Here is a 23136-nt window from a genome sequence, read left to right as displayed (position 1 = left end):
TGTCACTGTACTAATGACACTGGGAAGGAGTTAACATCTAGGGCAATCAAAAGGTTAAATGTGTGCCTAACAGTGCTTAGTGTGTTTACTATGTGGTGCTTTTACTAAGGGATGTGCTGTTTTTTTCCCCCTATGTGGCAGGGAAACAAAAAGCAGCACATCCCTGACAGGACAGAGCTCTGTCCTGTCTTCTTCCTTGCCAATCAGCAGGTGCTTGCGTTCTGCGGTCATCCATTGGATGGCACCATTTGATCGGCTTGTGTTGTGTCTAATCACAGCACAGAGGGTGCACCCCCCACCCAGAAAGTGCTGGATCAAGTACTAGGTAAGTGTCAGGCACAGGAGAGCCACTGTGCCGCCATACTCCTACGTAAGGCGGTCAGCAAGTGGTAAACTAGATGAATGACTTAATATATGCACTTACTAGAAATATTCTAAACTTTCATGTTAAAGCGGTTCTTCAGTCATTTTTTTCATCTTTCCATCTATTAAATCTTCTTCCCTTGTTCTTTCAACTTTGGATAGTAAAACATTTTTTCTGCCAGTAAATACCTTATACAGCCCACTTCCTGTTTCTTGTCTGGTCATTAGCCTAGGCTTATGACATCATACACAGCTCTCTCTCTCACTCTCGTGAGAGTTTGCCAGAAATGGAGGGGAGATGAGTCATAAGAGGGCCAATGAGAGCTGCAGGGCTAGAGGCGTACCTCTGTGTGTCTGTGTAAATCCAGGAAGTGACCAGGCAGCAGCTTCAGCTGCCCACAGTTAACATGGTTGCAGCCAGACTTAGTGGAGGGAGATTTCTGCAGCATATTTGGCAAGTACAGAATCACAGTATATATAAAATAATATGCAAAGTGGTTGGAGGGAAGCTTCAGAATTACAAATTATGTGAGCAGACTGCAGTTCCTCTTTAACTAAGGTGAGTGGTTATTATATTCTTACTGTTAGATAATTTTTCTGTTTTCATGCAGATCCATTTGAGGTCTCAAAAAGGTTCAGCACCTTCTTTTCAATTCAACGTGTTAGCCACAGGCACATAGATCATTGCGCTATAAGATACATGAGAGCTCTTCAGTTGGTGACAGAAGCTAGTAAAGGATTATTGCAAATAAGAAAACATCCCCGGACCAAAAAAAAAAAAAAAAAAGCTAATATTTAAAGTGTGAAAATAAAAAGGCTAAATACAATAAGATACCTTTTATATTTCCGCCATCTAGTGGTCACAATGAATATTTTTTTTTTGAGTGATATGCTGCATTGATTTAATACATTTATTGTACCAGCTTTGCTAGATTTCAGCCTGAGGCAAGGATGAACTTTGCAACTTTCCCCTGAACTGGGGGGGGGGGGGGGGGGGGGGAGCAAAAAAAAAAGAATCCCCTACACCAAGGTACTTGCCCAACACTAAGGCTGCATTCACACCTGAATGTAGCGTTTTTGAGCGTTTTTTTTGCACATTTTTGCGTGACTTGCACGTTTGTATGCAGCCTTTTTGGGCTTTAGTGTTTTTTTTATTAGCCAATGGAGAAAACTATTATCTGTTGCATCATTTGTTGCTAGGAAATTCAGATTTTTTAGCTTTTCCATTAGCTTTTAGTTCTTTTATTATTATTCATTTATAATGTTTTTTCGTTAGGGTAAGGGGTTCGAGTTCAGATTAGGAGTTGGGGATATTAATTTTTATTTTTTTTTATTATTATATGAATAATAATAAATGAATAAATTAAAGTAAAATAAATACACAAATAAAAATCATAAATAAAAAATAAATTCAATAAATGAATACTAAAACAATATCCCCTTAAAATAAATAAACACCCTAACTTTAACACAAAATAAATTATTATTATTATTAATGAGAAAAGATATGAGAATTGAAAGGTGTGCTAGCCTGCCAATATCCTAAATAACATTGTAGAGAAAAAAAGCGCAACAAAGTGCATTGAGGGGACGCCCCCTTGGACTTTTAAGGGCAGAAAAAAGTAATATAGAATAAATATATGTAAAAGGCACAAGAGTGACAACTTTATTTATACAAAAGTAGATTTTTTTTTTTTTAAAAGGTTAGCAAAATTCACTCTTAAAGACAATATATCAATGAGTTAATGTAAAATTTAAATATACAATGTTTATCACCCAAAGCTAACAATCCAAATTGCTGCCCAATTAAAATTAGGTTTAGTATAGGATGGGTAGCTAAAATTTTCATCCCGACATGTTTCGGAAAATCGCATTGAAATGTATCTTTCCTTCTTCGGGGGGGGGGTAAATTATTCTCCTGTCTGTAACACAAATACATATGTATACATAGTAATGTTGACATAGTAACATAGCAAAGAGATTAGAGCATTTTCTATAGCTTATTATGCCATTATACAGAGTAACAGGGTGTAAAGTACTTACATATTTTTGACTCATTGAGGATTTTGAAAGATAAAAACAAATAGAGAAGTACATGCTGGCTGCATAAGTCCACACACAGGGCAAACAATTGTCAGCGTGTTCATAAGCCGATCCGCTGGCTTCATTCACATCGGAATGAATGTCCAAGGTGGTCTTAAAGTGTAACTATAACCAAAACCTGACAAAGATCTAAGCCTTTTCTACACCATCCAAAACTGAAAAAAATATGTCTTTCACATACACAGTCAAGCTGCATTGTAGGTATTTTTTTTTCCGTAGTTACATAACTCCAGCTCAGATGTAAGTATACATATTCCATACCTAGCCAATACCTGTCGGAGCAGAAAATCACTGCAGTAGCTGCTGCTACTGTGAAAACGCTTCCAGGACTTCGCAGTTGCTCTCTCCTCTTTCCAAGGGATCAGATTGCAATATTGTAACATTTTAGCAAGTCACAAGTTGGGTGGCTGCAGCAGGGGCTGATCTGTGTCAGACATCCAAGAACTGCACAGGCACCAGGATTTTGCAGGTCATCGCTGACCCTGGACGATTCCTGAATGAAGATGGTGCTGTCCTTTAGGAGAGAAACATAGATTAAAACATTGTCAGGGGGGAGTACTGTGATCTCTGAATGATAATAAATACCTGGAGGTGTTATATGTACACATTACTTGGCAGGCACCCAACAAAGAAATACATCTGATGCTAGGTCTACTTTACATGGGGAAAAAAAGCCCTAATGCCCAAGAAGAATTTGTTCTCTCTGATTACAAGCAGGAAGTGTAATTTGTCTGAGATGACCCATCAGATGGTGATTATCTGTCCTTATATTACCTGGGTAATGAGATAAAAACATCTGACCTGTATAGAATCTTAGACTGATTACACTCATTACAAAGAACATCATTTCATAGTGGACCAATCAGGACCTACCAGTGGAGACGTCATAGATGTGTCTGATTTTTATGTAGTTTGGGTGAAATGAACTATACAAATGGACCATTAAATATCTTCATGTGTGCGGGTGAATCCAATAAAGTACATTCTTTCCTGTATTGTAAATCCTGTTTTATAGAACTTTCTCCCTAGAGATTGATAAAGATAGGAAATGTAAAAATCATATTTAAAGTGGATCTTCACTGCATCTGAGCACCACAAACCGAAAAGCACTATTTAAATTATTTTTATTATTCAAAGCAAACACCCCCCCCCCCCCCCCCCCCCCCCATCCATCCATCCATGTCTCCATGCTTTATTTTGCTGAGAAATCACTTTGAAAAACAACCCCCCTAGCATTTCTGGCCGTGCCCATCTTAAATAAGGGCAGACGATTCATGTAGCATTTACTTCCTGGAATCCATCTGCCCTTAGCTCAGGCATGCAGGCAGAAGAGGGTGACGAGCTGAGAAAACCTCTCCTCCTCTCCTAAAGATTCCTGGGATAGATGACATTGTTTACATTTAAAATGCATTGACACAATAAATATGAAAAAACTATGATAATAAAACGATGCTCAGTTGGTAGTAAGGGGCCCAAAGTGTGCCAAGAAAATTTCCTCCCCACCATTACATCACCAGCCAGAAACGTTCATACAAGGCAGGATGGATCCATGCTTTCATGTTGTTAATGCCAAATTCTGACCCTACTATCTGAAAGTCGCAGCTGAAATCGAGACTCATCAGACCAGGCAATGTTTTTCCAATCTTCTATTGTCCAATTTATGGTGAGCCTGTGTGAATTGCTGTAGCCCATCTGCTTCAAGATTGTGTTGTGCATTCAGAGATAGTATTCTGCATACCTTGGTTGTAACGAGTGGTTATTTGGGTTACTGTTGGCTTTCTATCATCTGGAACCAGTCTGCCCATTCTCCTCTGACATCAACAAGGCATTTTCCTCCACACAAATGGCGCTCCCTGGATATTTTCTCTTTTCGACCATTCTCTGTAAAACCTAGAGATAGTTGTGTGTGAAAATCCCAGTAGATCAGCAATTTTTGAAATACTGAGACCAGCCCGTCTGGCACCAACAACCATGCTCCTTTCTTCCGTGTTCTGATGCTTGATTTGAAATTCAGCAAGTTGTCTTCACCACCTCTAGATGCCTAAATGCATTGAGTTGCTGCCATGTGATTGGTTGATTAGCAATTTATGTTACCAAAAATTGGCCGTTTGTGTGTAGATATATATATATATATATATATATATATATATATATATATATAGATAGATCTATATCTATATCTATATATCTATATCTATATCTATATCTATATCTATATCTATATCTATATCTATATATATATATATATATATATATATATATATATATATATATATATAATCTACACCTACACACACAGTGCTGTGAGAAAAGTATTTGCCCCCTTCCTGATTTATTTTTTTGCATATTTCTCACATTTAAATGATTCAGATCAAACAAATTTTAATATTACACAAAGATAACCCAAGTAAATCCAAGATGCAGTTTTTAAACTATTATTATTTAATTTATTAAGGGAAAAAAGCTGTACAACCCTGCCTGGCCCTATGTGAAATAGTAATTGCCCGCTCTCATGCTGAATCATGAATGAACTGTGATTAACCACACTTTTTTGGAAAGCAGAGTTAAATTTCACATGCCACACCCAGGCCTGATTACTGCCAGACCTGTTGAATCAAAAAATCACTTAAAAAGAAGCTGTCTGACAAAGTGAAGCACGCTAAAAGATCTCAAAAAGCCTCACATCATGCCGTGATCTAAAGAAATTCAAGAACAGATGAGAAACAAAGTCATTGACATGTATCAGTCTGGAAAGGATTACAAAGCCATTTCTAAGGCTTTGGGACACCAGTGAACCACGGTGAGAGCCATTATCCACAAATGGAGATAACTTGGAACAGTGGTGAACCTTCCCAGGAGTGGCCGGCCAACCAAAATGACTCCAAGAGCACAACGACGACTCATCCAGGAGGTCATAAAAGAACCCAGAACAACATCTAAAGAAGTGCAGGCCTCGCTTGCCTCAGTTAAGGTCAGTGTTCATGATTCAACAATAAGAAAGAGACTGGGCAAAAATGACGTCCATGGGAGAGTTCCAAGGCCAAAGCCACTGCTGACCAAAAAGAACACAAAGGCTCATCTCACATTTACCAAAAAACATCTCGATTATCTCCAAGGCCTTTAGGTAAATAATCTGTGGACTGATGAGACAAATTTAACTTTTTGGAAGGTGTGGTTCCCGTTACATCTGGCATAAAATGAATACAGCATTTTACATCAAGAACATCATACCAACAGTCAGACATGGTGGTGGTAGCGCGATGGTCTGGAACTGCTTTGCAGCTTCAGGACCTGGACAACTTACCATAATTGATGGAACCATGAATTCTGAGCTCTACCAGAAAATCCTAAAGGAGAATGTCCAGCCATCAGTTCGTGACCTCAAGCTCAAGTGCACTTGGTTTATGCAGCAGGACAATGATCCGAAACAGCAAGTCCACCTCCAAATGGTTCAAACAAAGCAAAATTTAGGTTTTGGAGTGGCCTAGTCAAAGCCCGGACTCAAATCCAATTGAGATGCTGTATCATGACCTCACAGAGGCCGTTCATGCTGCAAAACCCTCCAATGTGGCTGAATTAAAACAATTCTGCAAAGAAGAGTGGGCCAAAATTGCTCCACAGCAATGTGAAAGACTCATTGCCAGGTATCGCAAACGCTTGATTGCAGTTGTTGCCACCAAGGGTGGCACAACCAGTTATTAGGTTTAGGGGCAATTACTTTTTTCACATAAAGCCAGGCAGGTTTGGACAGCTGTTTTGTCCTAATAAATGAAACCATCATTTAAAAACTGCATTTTGTATTTACTCAGGTTATCTTTGTGTAATATTAAAATTTGTTTGATGATCTGAGTCATGTAAGTGTGAGAAATATGGGAAAAAAATAAAAATCAGGAAGGGGGCAAATACTTTTTCACAGCACTGTGTGTATATATATATATATATATATATATATATATTTACTAATGCTAGCAGCATGAGGATTAAAAATAATAAATGTTGATTGGGATAGTGAAGTTCCACTTTAATAACTAATGAATGGCATAGGCTTGAATAAATTCCTATGCTGGGATCCCCATTGAGATCTGAGTCATGTAAGTGTGAGAAATATGGGAAAAAAATAAAAATCAGGAAGGGGGCAAATACTTTTTCACAGCACTGTGTGTATATATATATATATATATATATATATATATATATATATATTTACTAATGCTAGCAGCATGAGGATTAAAAATAATAAATGTTGATTGGGATAGTGAAGTTCCACTTTAATAACTAATGAATGGCATAGGCTTGAATAAATTCCTATGCTGGGATCCCCATTGAGATATTTGTAGATCACTATCATGTCTCCTCTCAAGAGTCTCATCTCCAGGGAGAATAAATTTAGTGTTTGCAGCAATTCCTCATAATTAAGGTCCTCCAGTCCCCTTATTAGTTTTGTTGCCCTTCTTTGGACTTTCTCCAGTTCCAGCACATCCCTTCGGAGGGCTGGTGACCATAACTGGACTAAAAACTCCAGATGAGGCCTAACCAGAGTTTTATAAAGTGGCAGAATTATAGTTTTGTCCCTGGAGTATATCCTTTTTTATGCATGCTAATATTCTGCTTGCTTTGGTAGCTGCAGCTTGGCACTACATGCTGTTGCTCAGTCATCTATTAGCACCCCTAGATCCTTCTCAGACCTTGAGTCTCCCATCGGTTCTCCCCTAGTGAATATTTAGCATTTACGTTTTTTTGTGCATTAATTTACATTTCTCCACATTAAACCTCATTTGCCATTTGTCTGCCCATTACTTTATTACGTTCAGGTCATCCTGCAAAATTTCCTGATGTGAGTTTATTACTCTGCTTATCTTGTCATCGGCAAAAACTGAGACTGAACTAGTTGTCCCATACTCTATATAATTTATAAATATATTGAATAGAATTGGTCCTAAGACAGAACCTTGGGGTACCCCACTCACCACTCCAGACCCATCTGAGTACATGTCAATTATCACTACCCTTTGGACCCATCCCTGTAACCAGTTTTTTACCCAAGCACAAACCCTATGGTTCAAGCCTGCTGACCTCAGCTTGTAAATTAAGCATTTATGGGGGACTGTATCAAATGCTTTTGAAAAGTCCAGTTACACCACATCCACAGGCCTCTCCCTATCTAGATGGCAGCTCACTTCATCATAGAATGTTAGCAGATTGGTTTGGCAGGAACATCTGCTCATTAACCCATGCTGATGGGTGCTTGATATCTAAAATGTCCATGAGCTCTTCAGCCAAGGCTGCAAGCAAAATCTTAGTATAAAAAGTCCCCACCAATAGTCAGGCATCAACGCAAGTTTTGGCAAACTATTTTGTTAGATGTGGCCCACTCACCATTAGTATCATAGCTTGGGCAGAGTTCATTCAGTTCTGAAGTTTTGCTAGACATTGATGTTTATTGTTTAATGATGAATTTTTTGGCCTTGTATTGGTTTCTTAGTAATACTCCTGACCTTCCACACAAGAAGGCATGGAAGTAGCTTGGAGCTGTGCCCTCTATAATGCAATGCTTCACTTTCTGTATTAATATTCCATGGTCCACAGAATGGTCCAGGAGACAGATGGGGCACTCACCCTTGTCTATTGCCACCAGTAGCTGAGCCATTGCCTGGACAAAAACTATTTCAGTGCTTTATCTTTTACTGAATCTTGACTGCAAAATATTACGAATACAATTTTTGGAAGGCCTGGATTCCAGCTAATGGTTAGCAACAGCCTTTTTAATTACCCAACATTAGAAACATGTATTACGTCACCGATTCAAAGTCCAATGCAGGCTTCCTTAGCAAGGGTTTAATGGTTGCCTTGTTCAGTGGTTCTGGCTGCTATGAATTGTTTAGTTCTGTAGAAAGCCAAAAGTGATCAACTCTGCAAAATAGGCCCGGTGGACCAGAATCCAGGTTACATGATTGGCCAAATAATTCTTACCTTTTCGGTCTCAAAGTGTGCCTGTGAAGAAATAAACGTTTCTTAAATCTTTGGTTTTCTGATGCAACTGTTGGTCTGAATGGTTGAAATCTTCTCATAAAACAGAATAGAGAATGCTTCACATTTCTCCTAGGAAGCATTGCAGTGTTTCTAGTGCATGGAATAGTTGCAATTCCATAGAACGGTCTGATTTTTATTTATTTTTTCATAGCGGTTGCCCTTCAGTATTCCTTGAGGTGTGGGTCAGTAAATGTGTATACTATTGCTTGCAAGAATTTTACCACCATCTTTCTAGTCCATGTCTTTGTTTTAGCACCCTAGTGTAGAGACTCAACAATAAATGTACAAAGCATGATATTATATTGAAGAGACCTGGGTCCTCTGGTCTATGTAGTGGCTCCACCTAATATACTGTAGATTGTGTTCTCAGGTTATAGCCATCTAAATGGATAGTGGCTGTTGGGCTGACAGGAAATTGAAAACTGGATAGGTTGGTCTCACCATAGCACTGTATTAATAATTTCAGTAATAACTATCCCTTAGTGAAACGCTGGCTATAAAAAGGTTGCATCTTGTTTGGACACTTTGCAGCCTGCACAATAACCCAGCCCTTTATAGTTAGGCGTGATCCCATAGTGTAGCCAGATATCCGTTTTCAAGAATAATTGATCTTTGATCGGCCAGTAAAGCGTAGTTCGAGGTCTATGAGTTTCCCAAAGAATAGTTGGCTACTTCCTGGAGTACTGCGTATCCGTACAATGTAATACTCGTTGCAGCAGGGATCTGAACACCTAGGCATTGAAGGCAGGATGGAAACATTGGAAAGTGGTCTGGGATGCAAAGCAATGATGGAGTCAAATGCACCATTGCAGGGGATTTTTTCATTATCTGCTAATCTTTTTTTCAAGATGTTTGGGAGAAAGGGAAGTGGGGCTTGCATTTCTGCAGCTGTGCTGAAAAAGTGCAACTATATTATGGGTCCTTTTAAAGTAAACCTCTCATGCGTAAAGCGCTGCTATTTCTAGCATTCTTTCATCAATGCTAATTGCCTGGCTAGTCACAGACCTGGAACAAACATACAGGAAATGAGTGCCAGAATTACTCACCTCTATACTGGTTCCAGGTTATTGAGTAAGAAAACATTTGAAGATTTTCAGCTTGTCAGGCTGGGAACTAGCATTAACACAAAAGGTCATCAATGGAAATCTGCATAATTCTTTGACAGATTTGCTTTTACACTCTAAACTTCAGAACTATAGATAAGGCTATACTGTAAATGGCTCATTGTAGGTCAGGTGCAAGAAAGGAATCTCTTTAATAAAACTGGTGGAAATCCTAAAGGCATGATGAGACTATCGGACGAATGGGAGGCCGTTTTTATTTTTGCATGCTAGTCTCATATCGAAAATGAAGAAGAGGTTACTAAAGTAACGAAAATTCTCATACAACAGAATACAACTTCAGATGTAATGTATTGTATTTCAAGATGAATACTGTACTGATAAAACAAAAATCGTATGATCTGTTATCATAGGTGAAACATTTTTGTGTTTGTCCCTTCGGATAGTTTCGGATGAATAGTCATGATCGGCTCTCAAAAGCTGTGTACCAACGATCAGATTATCGTACGATCGATTAGAAAGCAGTAATTTGCACATGATTTTCTGATAGTGTGTACTAGGCTTAAGAGCGGAGTCTATTATAATCACAAAGGGAAGGCAACTCTATTCTAGTGCTCATGGTTTTGAAATGGGATGTTCAAAAATCTCAGTCAAATGTTCACAAATGTTTGACCAGGGATTCACACTTTGACTTTAACTTGAAAACAGGTACCCTATGCACAAGGTTTCCCATCTTTTTTTAAAAAGTAAAAAAAAGTAAAAGTTGTAAAACCAGGATAGAGAGTGGAGTGTCAATCTCCTAAAACCAGGATAGAGATGTTTGAGCATTTGAACTTTTTCAGACATAATTTCAAGTGTTTTTTTTGGGTATTCATTTGCGCGCATTTTCTCATATATACATTCACGCATTTGCACGTAAACTTATTCCCGCGTTATCGTTTTGTACGATATGCAAATGAGCATTTGCGCATATTAGCGCATGTGAGGAGTAAATAACTTTCCAAAAATGCAGTTTTTTCTTAATTGGAGAATGCGCTGCGCTTGTTTACGTACCTCTGTGTATATGCACATTGCAAATAAAAGGCTGTATTTTAGCTCAGTAAAAAAAAAAAAAGCTGTACTGAGCTTTTTCAAGCTGCAGTGTGCAAGAGACCTAATACAATCTGATTTGATATTGAGTGCCTGGGCCCGATTCAGGGCATGTAAGGCAGGTGTTGTTGTTTTACTTATGTTTGGCTTTATAAAGCGCGTGATGAACACCACCTGCATCAAAGTTCTAAATACTAAAAAAGCCAGTGAACTGAACTTACACAAATATACATCATTTAAGGCTTTGCAAAGAGTCCCTTTAACAGCGATAGAAACTGAAACCTGAAAAAAACTTGAGGCTCTCCTCTAAATGAAAGCTCATTTAATTCTCTGCTACCATTGAGTTCAATGAATTTGTAGTTTATGTGTACTCATTACCATAAGTACCTCTGAATCAACTTGCAGACCTTTTAAAAAACAAAGTTAATAAAACCCAAAGAGACTTTGTGAAAATTCAATCATTTTATTATCTGCCCTGAAAGCATGCATTATATTACAGCGAGTGTAAACAGCCCATCTGATGCGCTGACATAAGCAGCTTTGTAGGATTTGGAATGTTTATATATAAACTTCTCTCCCTGGTAAATACAACATAAAACAGACATTTAGTGTGATACTTTGCCTGGCTAGTAACACCCAGCGCAGCTTACAAAAAAAATTACTTTGTTAAATTACCTCATGGTGCTTTCATTCATTTTATTGCTACACATAAAAAGAAGGCCTTTTATTTCCATATTATACTGATTGTCGCCATGCAAATCCCCCATTTACGGACACAGACTGAGCATGCTATAGTAAAAACCTGCACCATCCAGATGCTCCATAGTGTGGAAGTACAAGCTTTGAACGGACATGCTAGCACTAGTAGTTCCAGAGCAGGTTGGAGAGGATGACCTATTGTCTGTGACAGGGAAGGCTCTTACAGTTATGGCTCTTTCACTTCTTAGAATCAAGCTGTTCCACATTCTCTGCCAGAAACTCAACAGCAAATAATGAAAAATAGAGGTAGGCCGCCTCTGTACGTCCAAATACCAGCAGTGTGGGCCAACAAGCAATTTGCAGCCGTACTATTGAATGATCACATTTGCACCAAATGCTAAATATATAACACCCCATGATTAAGCACGGAGGGGCAGAGCGAAATGCGTTGGAGGGGGGCCTGGTTTGGCGGGAGCCCAGGCTGAGGTTGTCATTTTACCACTGCACATATACGTGCTTGTGCGGCATCAGAGATTTTCTCCTCTCTCTATCCAGCTAAATATATAACAGTCAATGGTGTTTGGCCAAGCTACTTGGGATATCATGTCAAGAAACTCTATTAGAGATTTTTAAACTATACAAGAATTATGACCAAATTGGATCACAACTAGGAGCTTTTAAAAGAGTGGATTATCATTGAAGAGAAAGCAAACACCACCTTTCATTGGCTATTTTGGACATGTGATGATTGCACATGGTCAGAATAACTAGTGAATGGGAAAAACAGTTTGCCATGCACTGCCTTACAGCTTCCTTACACATCCCAACATTGGAACTGGAGATTACTCCACCGCCATGTTTGCAGAACAGCCTCATGACTGGGGTTAGGATTAGGATAAAAGGTCGTGGTTAGGGTACTGGTCAGGTAGCGATTGATTGCAAAAAAAAAAAAAAAAGGACAATTGTAGTGCTGTGTGAGGTCACTCATTCACCAACTATTGATTGCTTGAGTAACGCCCTCACTTAAAGCAAAGGAAAAAACCAATTTCAGGCTCTTGTTGCTGCACCACTATCCCCTATTCTTAGGAACCCCATTGGGCTTAAGGCACATGCATTGGTCACAAAGTTGTTTTCAAGAAAATTGACTGGTGGTGATGCAAAAGAGGGAACTGCTGCAGATCAGTTGCATATGACCATGTCACTGCAAAGTCACACCACTTCTGAACACCCCACAAATGATCCAATGAACAGTTTAAGAATCTGTGATTCAAAGTAGACAGTCATGACTAATGAAGGATTAACAGAACTCAATAATTCACACACACGTTCACTAAATTTCATTCATTTTCCAGTTATGATTGCACATAATTCCACGATTTAAAGTCCAGGTTTGGTCTTAGATGAAAACCGCTTTTGTAATTTGCCTTTTAAGACAATATCACACTTGTGAACTTACATTAAAGTATTTAGGGCTCACACTAATAATCATCAATGGATGCAGGCATCTCTTTGGGTGGGGATGCATTCCCTAGCAAAATAAATGACACATATATAAGCACAGACCAGTGATATAAAAATGCAAGGATCAATACTCCCATTTTAAAATTGGCCTTCCATCTAAAATGCAAGGTGGGATTCCCAAGTGCCTCCCTCTGCCCTTTTCTGAAACACCGTATAAGTTTGATATTATCCTTCTTCCTGTTAGCTCCGGTCATTTAGGAGTACTCCAAATCTAACTGAGAATATACTTCCAGTATTGTGCTGCAGCTGCTTCTCAAGAGATTTGGAGTTCTCACTATTCCCAGGCATGTGATCAGCAGGAGGATTATGTCATCCGCTGCACCACAGAAGCCAAAAGAAATCTGAGTAAAATATATTTTTTTTTTCACTTACTTGTAAGCAAGGAGTGCAAGGCCCACTTTAAAGAAGTATCCAAGATGTGCCCAGAGAAGTGTAAATGAGTACTAACAGCAGCAGGAACCAGGAATCTACAACCGTAGTGGTTGGCATTGGGCCATCAAAAGCCAGAGCCTTAATCTTGAATACAGAATAACGGAATAGCTGTTTCCAAAACATGGTAGTGTAGGAGTGCAAAAGTAAAGTCCTCTCAAAATCTATATTTAAAGTCATTGTAAAGTATATACAGTTACCTGCTCTATGCAATGGTTTTGCACAGAGGTGCCAAGGTCCTCCTCTTCTCAGGTCCCCCACCAGTGTGTTCTTGGCTCCTACTCTTCAGCGAGTGCTCCCACGGAAAGATGTTTTCTATGGGGGCACTTGTGCAGGCTAGCCCCCAAGCTGTCCTGTTTGTGTCTTTTAAGACACAGGGAGAGACACACATTGACCAGCCCCCATCACAGAATTTGATTGACAGCCATTGCCCCCCACTGCTATCCACCTGCCCTGTAAGGGAGAGAGCCGCTGCTCTCATGTATAGCACTTGATTGAAATTGGGCTCGAGTAAGTATAAGTGAGGGAGGGCTGGGGGGGATATTGTGACAGGTTTTGTTTTTTGTATTTTAATGGAGTGGATTGGGGGGGGGGGGGGGGATTTAGACTTTAGAACCGCTAAGTTTTTTTTTTTTGGTGGCTTAAATATTCACTTTTATTATTCCACAGAGTCCAGTGGCCATACCCCTAATAATCACCAAAATCTCCCTCCCTCTGCACTCTCTAGCAAGTAAAATAAATTAAAGCTCAAGTGAACATGCAGAGAAGAACCTGTGTGGAAGCTGCAATCTCTCTGCAGAGATCCGCACCTCCCCCTTTAGCCAGCTCTCCAATCAGGCGTTTTTTTTTTTATAAGGAGCTTTAACCGGCTCAACATGGGGTGTGTCAGACCTCTGCAGAGACCACTACTTCCATACAAAGCATAACATGTTGGCAGAAGACAGTCTTTTCTACAAAGGCTGTAGCTGCTTTCTAAAAAAAAATTGAATTGTAAGACTTTTGTAAAACCATTTGTTTTGATGCACCCCACGGCTCGGTTCACACTGCAGCGATGCGGGAACCCTGCAAATCCAGTACAGGTTTCCTGCCGTCGGTTCACACTGCCCTATGTGAACCACTGGGAGTGTCAATACAAAGTTAATTACAGCCCCAGATCAGTTCGTATATCGCAGTGCAAACTGTCAATTCAGACAGACATCGGATTGCATGGGTGTGAACACCCATGCAATCCGATTCTGGTGCAGACCAAAAAAAGGGTCCTGCCCGCATTGGTCCGAATGTGATGAGAATTCAGCCATACCATCTGTATTGCTGAATTTGCATTGCACAGACTTCACATGTGATGTCTGACATCTCAGAAGTGGGAACCGCCCCTGAATGTATTTACCCAATTTAAACTGAACAATTAGTTAGGCTTTAATAACCTAAAAGAGACCGGAATCTCGGACGCATACATCATCACCAGAGCTGGAAGTTACCAAAAGGCATGTTCAGTCTCTGGCAATTACAAAAAACAAAGAGCTGTTTGCCTGCCAGAAAAACTTATCAAAGGAACAAAATATAAATTAGAATAGTTAGCCACAGAAATCTTGCAAAAAAAAAAAAACCCTGCATTTGGGGCTGTTCTCACTGGGAGGCTGTGACAAATATGGATGGTCAGTGGATGACAAAAACACAAGTGGTCTGTGTTCATAGCAAAGGAAACACCTACCCACATTGGGCCGGTGTTGACTGTATCTAATGACTCCCATCAACATGAACCCTAATCAAACACTGTTACATGAAAATAGAAATCTTACAGAATATAAAAACATACATGAAAAACCAGTATATCTTTTTATATAATCACAGTTAATTTAAACAAAAGGATCATAATCTGAAATGCACAATTGCAACCTGGCTGCATGGATATCAATTAAAAAAATATCTTAAAGACATGGAGTAAATTTACCTATATTTATACTTTTTTTCCTGGAAACATACATGGGTAAAAAAATTTTGCATAGAGCTGAACAGTCTTTCTAGGCGTCAGGCTGAAAGGCCTGGGGTTAGAGGGGCAGCTTTCATGTGATATACAAACAATGGAGGAAAACATATCAGCAATGGGTATATGGAATGGTATTAATAGGAGACAATCCAGTGTAAGTGCAAATGCTCCCATTTTACTGCATTAAATGGTGTGTCCCCACTCACAAGCAGTTTTTTTCTATTTACAGGTAAACCCAGGTTGGTTCAATCCTCCGCCATCTTTGTTAAAACTGTCTGTGACCCCAGCAAGGACTTTCTGACTCCCTGATATCCAAGATCTTCCTTTGCCTGCTCCTCCACACACCTGATATTATATCAAGGAAATCTGACTACTGAACAATTTGTTTGCTGTTATGGTTGAGGACAGGCCATTTCGCTTCTCATGTTGAAACTCTACTGTGTCTGTGACTGACAGTTGACAAATCAGGAAACCTTACTTCACTAGCTGTATACTTACTCTTAGCGTTTGTGATTCAAAGTACAGAAGCTGGGGGATCAGCAAAACAGCCAGCTTACCAGGAGAACCACACTTACATTTCTGACAGGTTGAGTGTCCATTCACACCTGTACGACTTGTCATCCGGAATGACAAGTCATACCCCATGCTTTCCAATGATAACTATTCATATATGTGTGACTTAAAAATGCAGTAGTTCATGCACTATTTTGGTCTGAAGTTGTCCATTATCTTTGGTCAAAGCCAAATTCGCATCCAAGTCATACCCATCCAAAGTTGTGTCAAGGCTGTATCAAAGTTGCACCCCAAAGTCAAGCTACTTTGGAGTCATAAAAATGTGAATGAAGCCTTAGAGAGAATGTTGCCTTAAAGACAAAAAAAAAAAAAAAAAAAAAAAGGCCATAAAAAGTTCCCTGCAATAGAAGATTGTTCATACCCCCCTGTCCTGTCACCTATTCCTAGAACTTTTCCTCTGGAATCCTTAGTCTTTTATAAGATCTACGGCCTCCTGAAGAATCTCCAAATCTGACATATTTCCAGCTATCCTGGATGTCTGATCTGCCACCAAGCGCTGTGCCTCTACGCCACTATAGGATATAGGAGTTGGTGGACTGGACCACATGATGTGGCAATGGAAACAGACATCAGACACTCCCAGAAGTGCCATAAGTGACGTTTCTTCAGGAGTCTGTAGCCCTCAAACAAGGAACATATAGTGGGACATTCTTTTAGGGCAGGGAATATTTTATTTCATTTTTTCATTTAAGGTAACAGAGTCACTTTAATTTCATACCAAGCAGAGATGCCATTTGGTTTCTGCTGGCCAATTTGAAGAAACACATGAACTGATCAGAAAACTAGGTGACACCAATGGTCAAGCGAGGTATATCAAGTGTGTGGCAGGAGGGTGAAGTCTGGATTTGTTTTGGTCATGGAGTGTTTTAACAAGCCAGCTGGCAGTCAAGCCGACCTCAGTCCACTGAAAACGTATTAATCAGATTCTTGTTGGACTCACCTTTTAACACAATCCCTTCTTTAAATCCTAGTGCAAGTGACTTGATTTCCATATACATATTAAAAAAAAAAAAAGCTAAATATGCATATATGACAGATGCTTTCAACATAGATTTTTAACATCTTGCTATATGATAGAAATCTTAATGTTATACACAGCTCGTTATTAATACTCAGCTGTGCACAGGCACAACCGGGGGAATTTGTAGTAAATTTTATTTAAAATATACAAAACCAAAAAAAAATAAGTCAATTTCCCTTTCCAAGAATAGGAAAAATAACAGCTAGCAATAAATCTAAGGCTATTCGTTTGGACCCCTGATAGACTATATTACAGATTATCTGAAAAGATATTTATATATATATATATATATATCACCATATTTATAGGATAAACATTTAAAAAATTACAATAGAAGTATTTAATAAAAGTCTGATACATAATTCCCTCTCTTTACACAGAAGTTCAGTAGTATTTCAAGCAAACCCAGTTTAAAACAAAAAAACAAAAAAAAAAAAAAAAAAAAAAGGCTTGCCGCTCCAGCTCATAAGAAGTAAGGCCTCGTATTGTATTGGCAGAGAGCAGAAACAAATGAAACCGCAGCTGTGTCTTATTGTGAACAGGTAATAAAACTTGGTTTCGTGTTTATCCTTCTGTCCACATAAGTGGAATAGGCTGAAAATATGAAGAGGATGCTGAGATGCAAAAGGATGTCTATCTCATGTCAGTTGTATGGCTTTCTTCAACTTCTCAATCTCAATCTGACGGAGAGAGGAAAAGAAGAGTTATTCTGGGAAAACTACAGAGAGGGTGTTGCAAAACAGAGTCCACAAAGCCAAAACAAAAACATTTTGAAGGAAAGAGCTGTCAATAGTGACTGTATTCTCTCATTTGACCACAGCACAGTGGGACAGCAAGATGCAGAGTAAGCTTGCATGCAGTACCAACATCCCAAGGCCTTGTCAACTCTAGGTACGGCTTTTTAATGCTGGTTTAGCGTACAGACAAGCTTTTGCAAAATATTTTTTTTAAAGCTTTCACTCACCCTCAACCAGCTTTCTTAAAAAAAAAAAAAATCCCTGCAAATAGTACTTTTCTTTTAATTGGAAGCCTGGAAAGCACTGCACCCAGGATCAGCAGATAGTGTAAGCTGACACTAACAGGAAGCATCAATGAACAACGTCGTGGTATTTCATTGATCTAAGCCGACAGCTGCAAAGGCTGCTGGACCTTGTCGTTTTCCATTCATAGAACTCTGTGAATGAATGATGTGGCCGGGCGTGTGGAGCCCCGCATGGTCACATTCTTTGCAGATTGTGACAGAGCGGGGGAAGAAGATTCCCCGCCGCCTATAACAGGGATGAGGGGGCCAGGTGGATTGTAACACGTTACATCCTGAATATGGGTGTAACATGTTACAAAAGGTGAACATATCCTTTAAAGTGGCGGCTGTAAAGGAATAAGGTTATTTAACGTCATGCATTCTATGCATGAAGGTAAAAAACCTGTGTGCAGCAGCCCCCCCAATACTCACATGAGCCCCCTCTCAATCCAGCAATGTCGAAACGAGAGCCTTGGCTCTTCGGAGACGCGCACTCCTGATTGGCTTTTGGCGGGAGCCAATTACAAGTGAAACAATCAGTAGACAGAAGAGGCGGGGCTGAGCCAAGGCTCCGTGTGTGAATGGACACACAAAGCCACGGCTTGGGAGAGCGCCTGCTTGGGTGCCCCCATAGCAAACTGCTTGCTTTGGGGGCACCCAGCAGGAGGGAGGGGCCAGGAGCGCCAGCGTGGGACCCAAGAAAGAGAGGATCCAGTAAGTATGACATGTTTGTTATTTAAAAAAAACAAACAAGACTTTAATATCACTTTAAACCGGTTTACCCTACTCGCAACCAAAGAATTTTGTACCTACCATAAAACCTTTTTCTTGGAGTTCATTAAGGGACACAGGATTTAGCTAACCTGAAACATTTGGGTTATACTGCCACTTACAGGACACTGGCAAACGAGCCATTTGCCAGCCAGCTATAACTGATGCCACTTCCAGCGTGGTTCAGTTCTTTAGAAAAACAGTGGTTAACAATAGATTACAAACACAGCGGGGTGGGACCAGTGGCTTTTACAGCAATGGTGGCACCTGATCCTTAAAACCATACACTTGTATGATGGCCTGAGCCCACTGGGCCAGTAAGGAAGACAAAAAAAGGCGGTTAATCTTTCTGATGGAAGCAGTGGCTGAATTGAATTCATTTACCTCTAAACTGGATCGTAGCAGTTTTTCCTCATCTAGGTCATGTTTTAATTTATCGATCTCTTTCCTGAAGAATTGAAAAAAATAGAAGTGTGAGTACTATTACATATCTAAAGCTAAGCACAAAAATGAAATTTATTGCATCTTAGATGTGATGGCTGCATTAGTTTAAACTTATCAGGCCACAAACATTTTCAGAAAGCACAAGAAATGGTTCTTAATTCTGCCAAAAGGAAACTCTTGTCACTCTGTTAGCTAAACTGAAAACAATCTCATCACCTTACAAGCTATCCTCTGCAAATCACAGATTCTTCTTCCCTATCTAATGGAGATAAATAGAGGAAGACCTCTTTGTAGTCCAAATTAGGAAAGCAGCCTGGGTGACAACCATGACCCCCCACCGTACATACAGTGGAGGTGTAAGCATTGTTAGGACAGAAGTGAGTTATTTACCAGAAAAAATTAATGGGGAAAAATGCCTGGAGGGAAAAAAAAAAAAAAAAAAAAAGACTATTCAGGCACCAAATTTAAAAACTAAAAGTTGCAACATAGTAATATTTTGGTTTTAGCACTAGGCATGCTTTTAGAAAACGCAAACTTTTTTCCCCCCACTAAAAGCAATTTAACAAACTATTAAAAGTCTCCGTTAATCAACCTGCTAAGCAAGACATCAGCAAACATGGCAGAACAGAAGTGATCTTTAGGTTTCTTAAAGGAACTGTCCTGAGATGTTAATAGAGGCTGCCATTACTAAACGCTCTGTTGGTAATGCTAGTCCCTTGGCTATCATTCTGCCATTTTGACCTCAAAGCTGACCAGGAGCACGTATAGAGATCAGTAGTTCTGACCCTCAGTGGCAGAATGCTTGTTTGAGGTCTGAGACTGAAAAAGACCAAAGTCAGACAGAGCCAGGTCTCTAGCCTTTTCAAAAGAATTGCAAAGGCAGCCCCATACTTTTCTCATGACAAAGTCACTTTAATAGTCTCTACAGGAAAGTTAGGTCTCATGCCTATAGGCAAATACAGCTTGATTTTAGGTGCATTCAGCTTGTGCTTGAGATCGGTTCAGGACACTTCTGAGAACATTCAGAGTTCAATGACAAGTGCATTTGGCAACCTCCTAATCTACATCAACCTGCTCCAAAGCTGTATTCCCCTTTATTCCTGTATTTTCACCATTGCCGTCTGTTGTCCTCAGAGAGATCCACTCGCAATTTGCCCTTGTTACCACCAGGACTAAAAAGGAGGGGAATGCAAAACTTTAAAGAGGAACTGCAGTCTGTTCACATAATTTGTAATAAAAACATCCTTGCCATTCTGAAGCTTCCCTCCAACCACTTTGCATATTTTAAATATTATGTGATTATGTGCTTGCCAAATATGCTGCAGAAATCTCCCTCCACTAAGTCCGGCTGCATCCATTTTAACTGTGGGCAGCTGAAGCTGCTGCCTATTCAATTCCTGGATTTACACAGAGGCACACCTCCAACTCTGCAGCTCTCATTGGCCCTCTTATGACTCATCCCCCCTCCCTGCCTGGCAAACTCGAGAGGGGTCAGGCTGCAGAGTCAAGCTCCACATTTGACAGAAAGCAGGTGGCCTTCACTTCACTTTTATTTTTCCCTTAACTTTATTGTAACAATGAAAAGCTGTAGCTGGAGCTCCACTGTCCAAAGGAAGCATAACGTCCACTCTACTTTTTTTTGTTTTTTGTTAATGAACTTTAAAAGGAGAAGTCCTGAGCTCGTTTGGCTGGGCTTCTCCTCTGGGTCACAGGAGTGTAATTCGTTTTGCACTCCTGTGACCTGTTGTCAGCAGAGAGCAGCTTTGCGCTGACGTCACTGCCATCCGTCGAGGCACCGCATCATCCCGACTTCCCAAGTATGGATCCGCCAGCTGCCTTGATTGATGGCAGTCTCAGCGAGCCACTGAGACGGCCGCTCCCCACCCCTCCACAGCTCAACGCGTCAGTGAGCGCGGAGAAGCAGAGAGGAGAGACGCTGACTGAGACAGTCAGCAGCTCTCCTCTTGGAGATCTGTGAAAACGGAGCCATCGGCGATGTTCGGTGGCTCGGTCTTATACTGCATCTCCCTTGGTAAGTATGAATCTAAAATAAAAAAACCCATACTTCTCTTTTAACGTAACAAATATTCAATAGACATTAGAAACAACACATGGAAGTGGAGGCGACAGGTTTCCTGTTACATCTGCATTTCCCGATGGTATCTGGCTGCAGACTGGTCCTCCGCCCGCCAGAGGAATCATGTGACCTCCACAGATTATTTTGCATTTTCTGCACGTTTAACCACTTGGCGTCTGCGCTATAGCCAAATGACGGCCACAGCGTGGACCTGAATTTCCGGGAGGCCGTCATATGACGTCCTCCCCTTTGCACGCTTGCTGTGATCACCGAGTCACTGAGACTTGGGTGATCACCGATCTGAGTAAGGGGCCGATCTCGGCTCCTTACCACGTGATCAGCTGTCAGCCAATGACAGCTGATCACGTGATGTAAACAAAAGCTCGGTAATCGTTTTTCTTTTCTCCTCACGCTAATAGCGTGAGGAACAAAAAAAAAGCCGATCACCGGCTTATGTGCAAGGGACACCGGTCCCGAAGAGGAAGGAGGCACATCCGCCTAATCTGTGCCCACAATTACCGCTTGCCAGTGCCACCTGCCAGTGCCCACCAGCGCCACCTATCAATGCCCACCAGTGGTGCCAATCAGTACCACCTAGCACTGCTACCTATCAGTGTAACCTACCAGTGCAGGGTCACCATTCAGTGCTGCCTTATCGGTGCCCATCAGTTCAGCCTCATCAGTGTACATCAATGAGGGAGAAAAATTACCTGTTTGCAAATTTTTATAACAAAATATAAAAAAATATAATTTTTTTTTTTACATTTTTTTTAACAAAAAATAAAAACCACAGAGGTGATCAAATACCACCAAAAGAAAGCTCTATTTGTGGGGAAAAAATGATAAAAATGTAATTTGGGTACAGTGTTGTATGACCGCGTAATTGTCATTCAAAGAGCATCAGCGCTGAAAGCTGAAAATTGGTCTGGACAGGAGGGGGGGTTTAAGTGCCCAGTAAGCAAGTGGTTAGAAATGCAAAATTTCAGTAAAAAAAAAACGTGAATTTTAGGGCAAACAAAACGCAAGAAATTACCCAATTTTTGGTAACCTATAAAAGACGAGGTTGCACCGACTAAATAGATACCCAACATGCCAAACCTTAACCGCTTGCCGACCAGCTGCCACAGTTATACTGCGGCAGGTTAACACAGATGCGCAAATCGCCGTAGCTATACGTCGGCTTTTTTAAAATGCTATATAGCAGATCCCCGGACCGATGCGCATGCCTGCTGGGCATCTGTGATCGCTCCTGACAGAGCGAGAACGGGGATCTGTGTAGGTAAACGCACAAATCCCAGTTCTGTCAGGGGAGTAGAGACAGACCGTGTGTTCCTACTAAGTAGGAACAACGATATGTCTCCTCCTCCAGTCAGTCACAACTCCCCCCCAGTTAGATAGACACCTAGGGAACAGTTAACCCCTTGATCGCCCCCTAGTGATAACCCCTTCCCTGCCAATGACAGGGTCTTGCAGGACCCTTTTTTCGTCTGCACCAGAATCGGATTGCATGGGTGTTCACAACCCCCTCAAATACCATTCCCTCCCTCCACTGACAGATGCCCAACCCTCTCAAATTCCACCCCACCCTTGCCTGATAAACCCCAACCCCCCAAAAAAAGTGCACACTGAAATTTGATTAAATCTTTTATTCTCTAGGGTGCCTGCTTTGAGAAAATATATGTTTGGAAATTTTATGTAATCTTCAGGCCTAACATGATTTTTTTAAACGTGTGCAAAAAAAACACAAAAACGGCTTTGGCTGTGAAAAGGTTAAAGGAGAAGTTCATCTTTGGGAACATGTTACATCTTCTACCTGTAAGATTTGTTACAAAAAAAAAAAAAAAAAAACTGGTCCCATCTTTTTTTAGCTGCAAGATTCACAGCAAATTTGTGATGAAAAAATAAGTCATAATTTTTTTTGCGAAAAAAAAAAATGTATTTATACCC

General features: G+C 40.3%; 1 protein-coding gene across 7 annotated transcripts in view; it reads right to left on the bottom strand.

Annotated features, from left to right (window-relative positions):
• Nucleotides 1-11089: 11089 nt before the first annotated feature.
• Nucleotides 11090-23136, bottom strand: part of CD2AP (CD2 associated protein) — a 196539-nt gene continuing 184492 nt past the window's right edge. For all 7 annotated transcript variants that reach the window (XM_073625279.1, XM_073625277.1, XM_073625278.1 and 4 more), the window contains 2 exons: nt 19053-19116; nt 11090-17556 (listed from right to left, as the gene is read on the bottom strand). In XM_073625279.1, the coding sequence (XP_073481380.1) occupies nt 17515-17556; nt 19053-19116 (106 nt within the window). In that variant the 3' untranslated portion in view covers nt 11090-17514. The remainder of the gene's footprint in view (nt 17557-19052; nt 19117-23136) is intronic.

This window comes from Aquarana catesbeiana, linkage group LG04 (assembly GCF_042186555.1).
Source record: "Aquarana catesbeiana isolate 2022-GZ linkage group LG04, ASM4218655v1, whole genome shotgun sequence".
Taxonomy (NCBI): Eukaryota; Metazoa; Chordata; class Amphibia; order Anura; family Ranidae; genus Aquarana; species Aquarana catesbeiana.
This window is presented reverse-complemented; position numbering and strand designations above follow the sequence as displayed.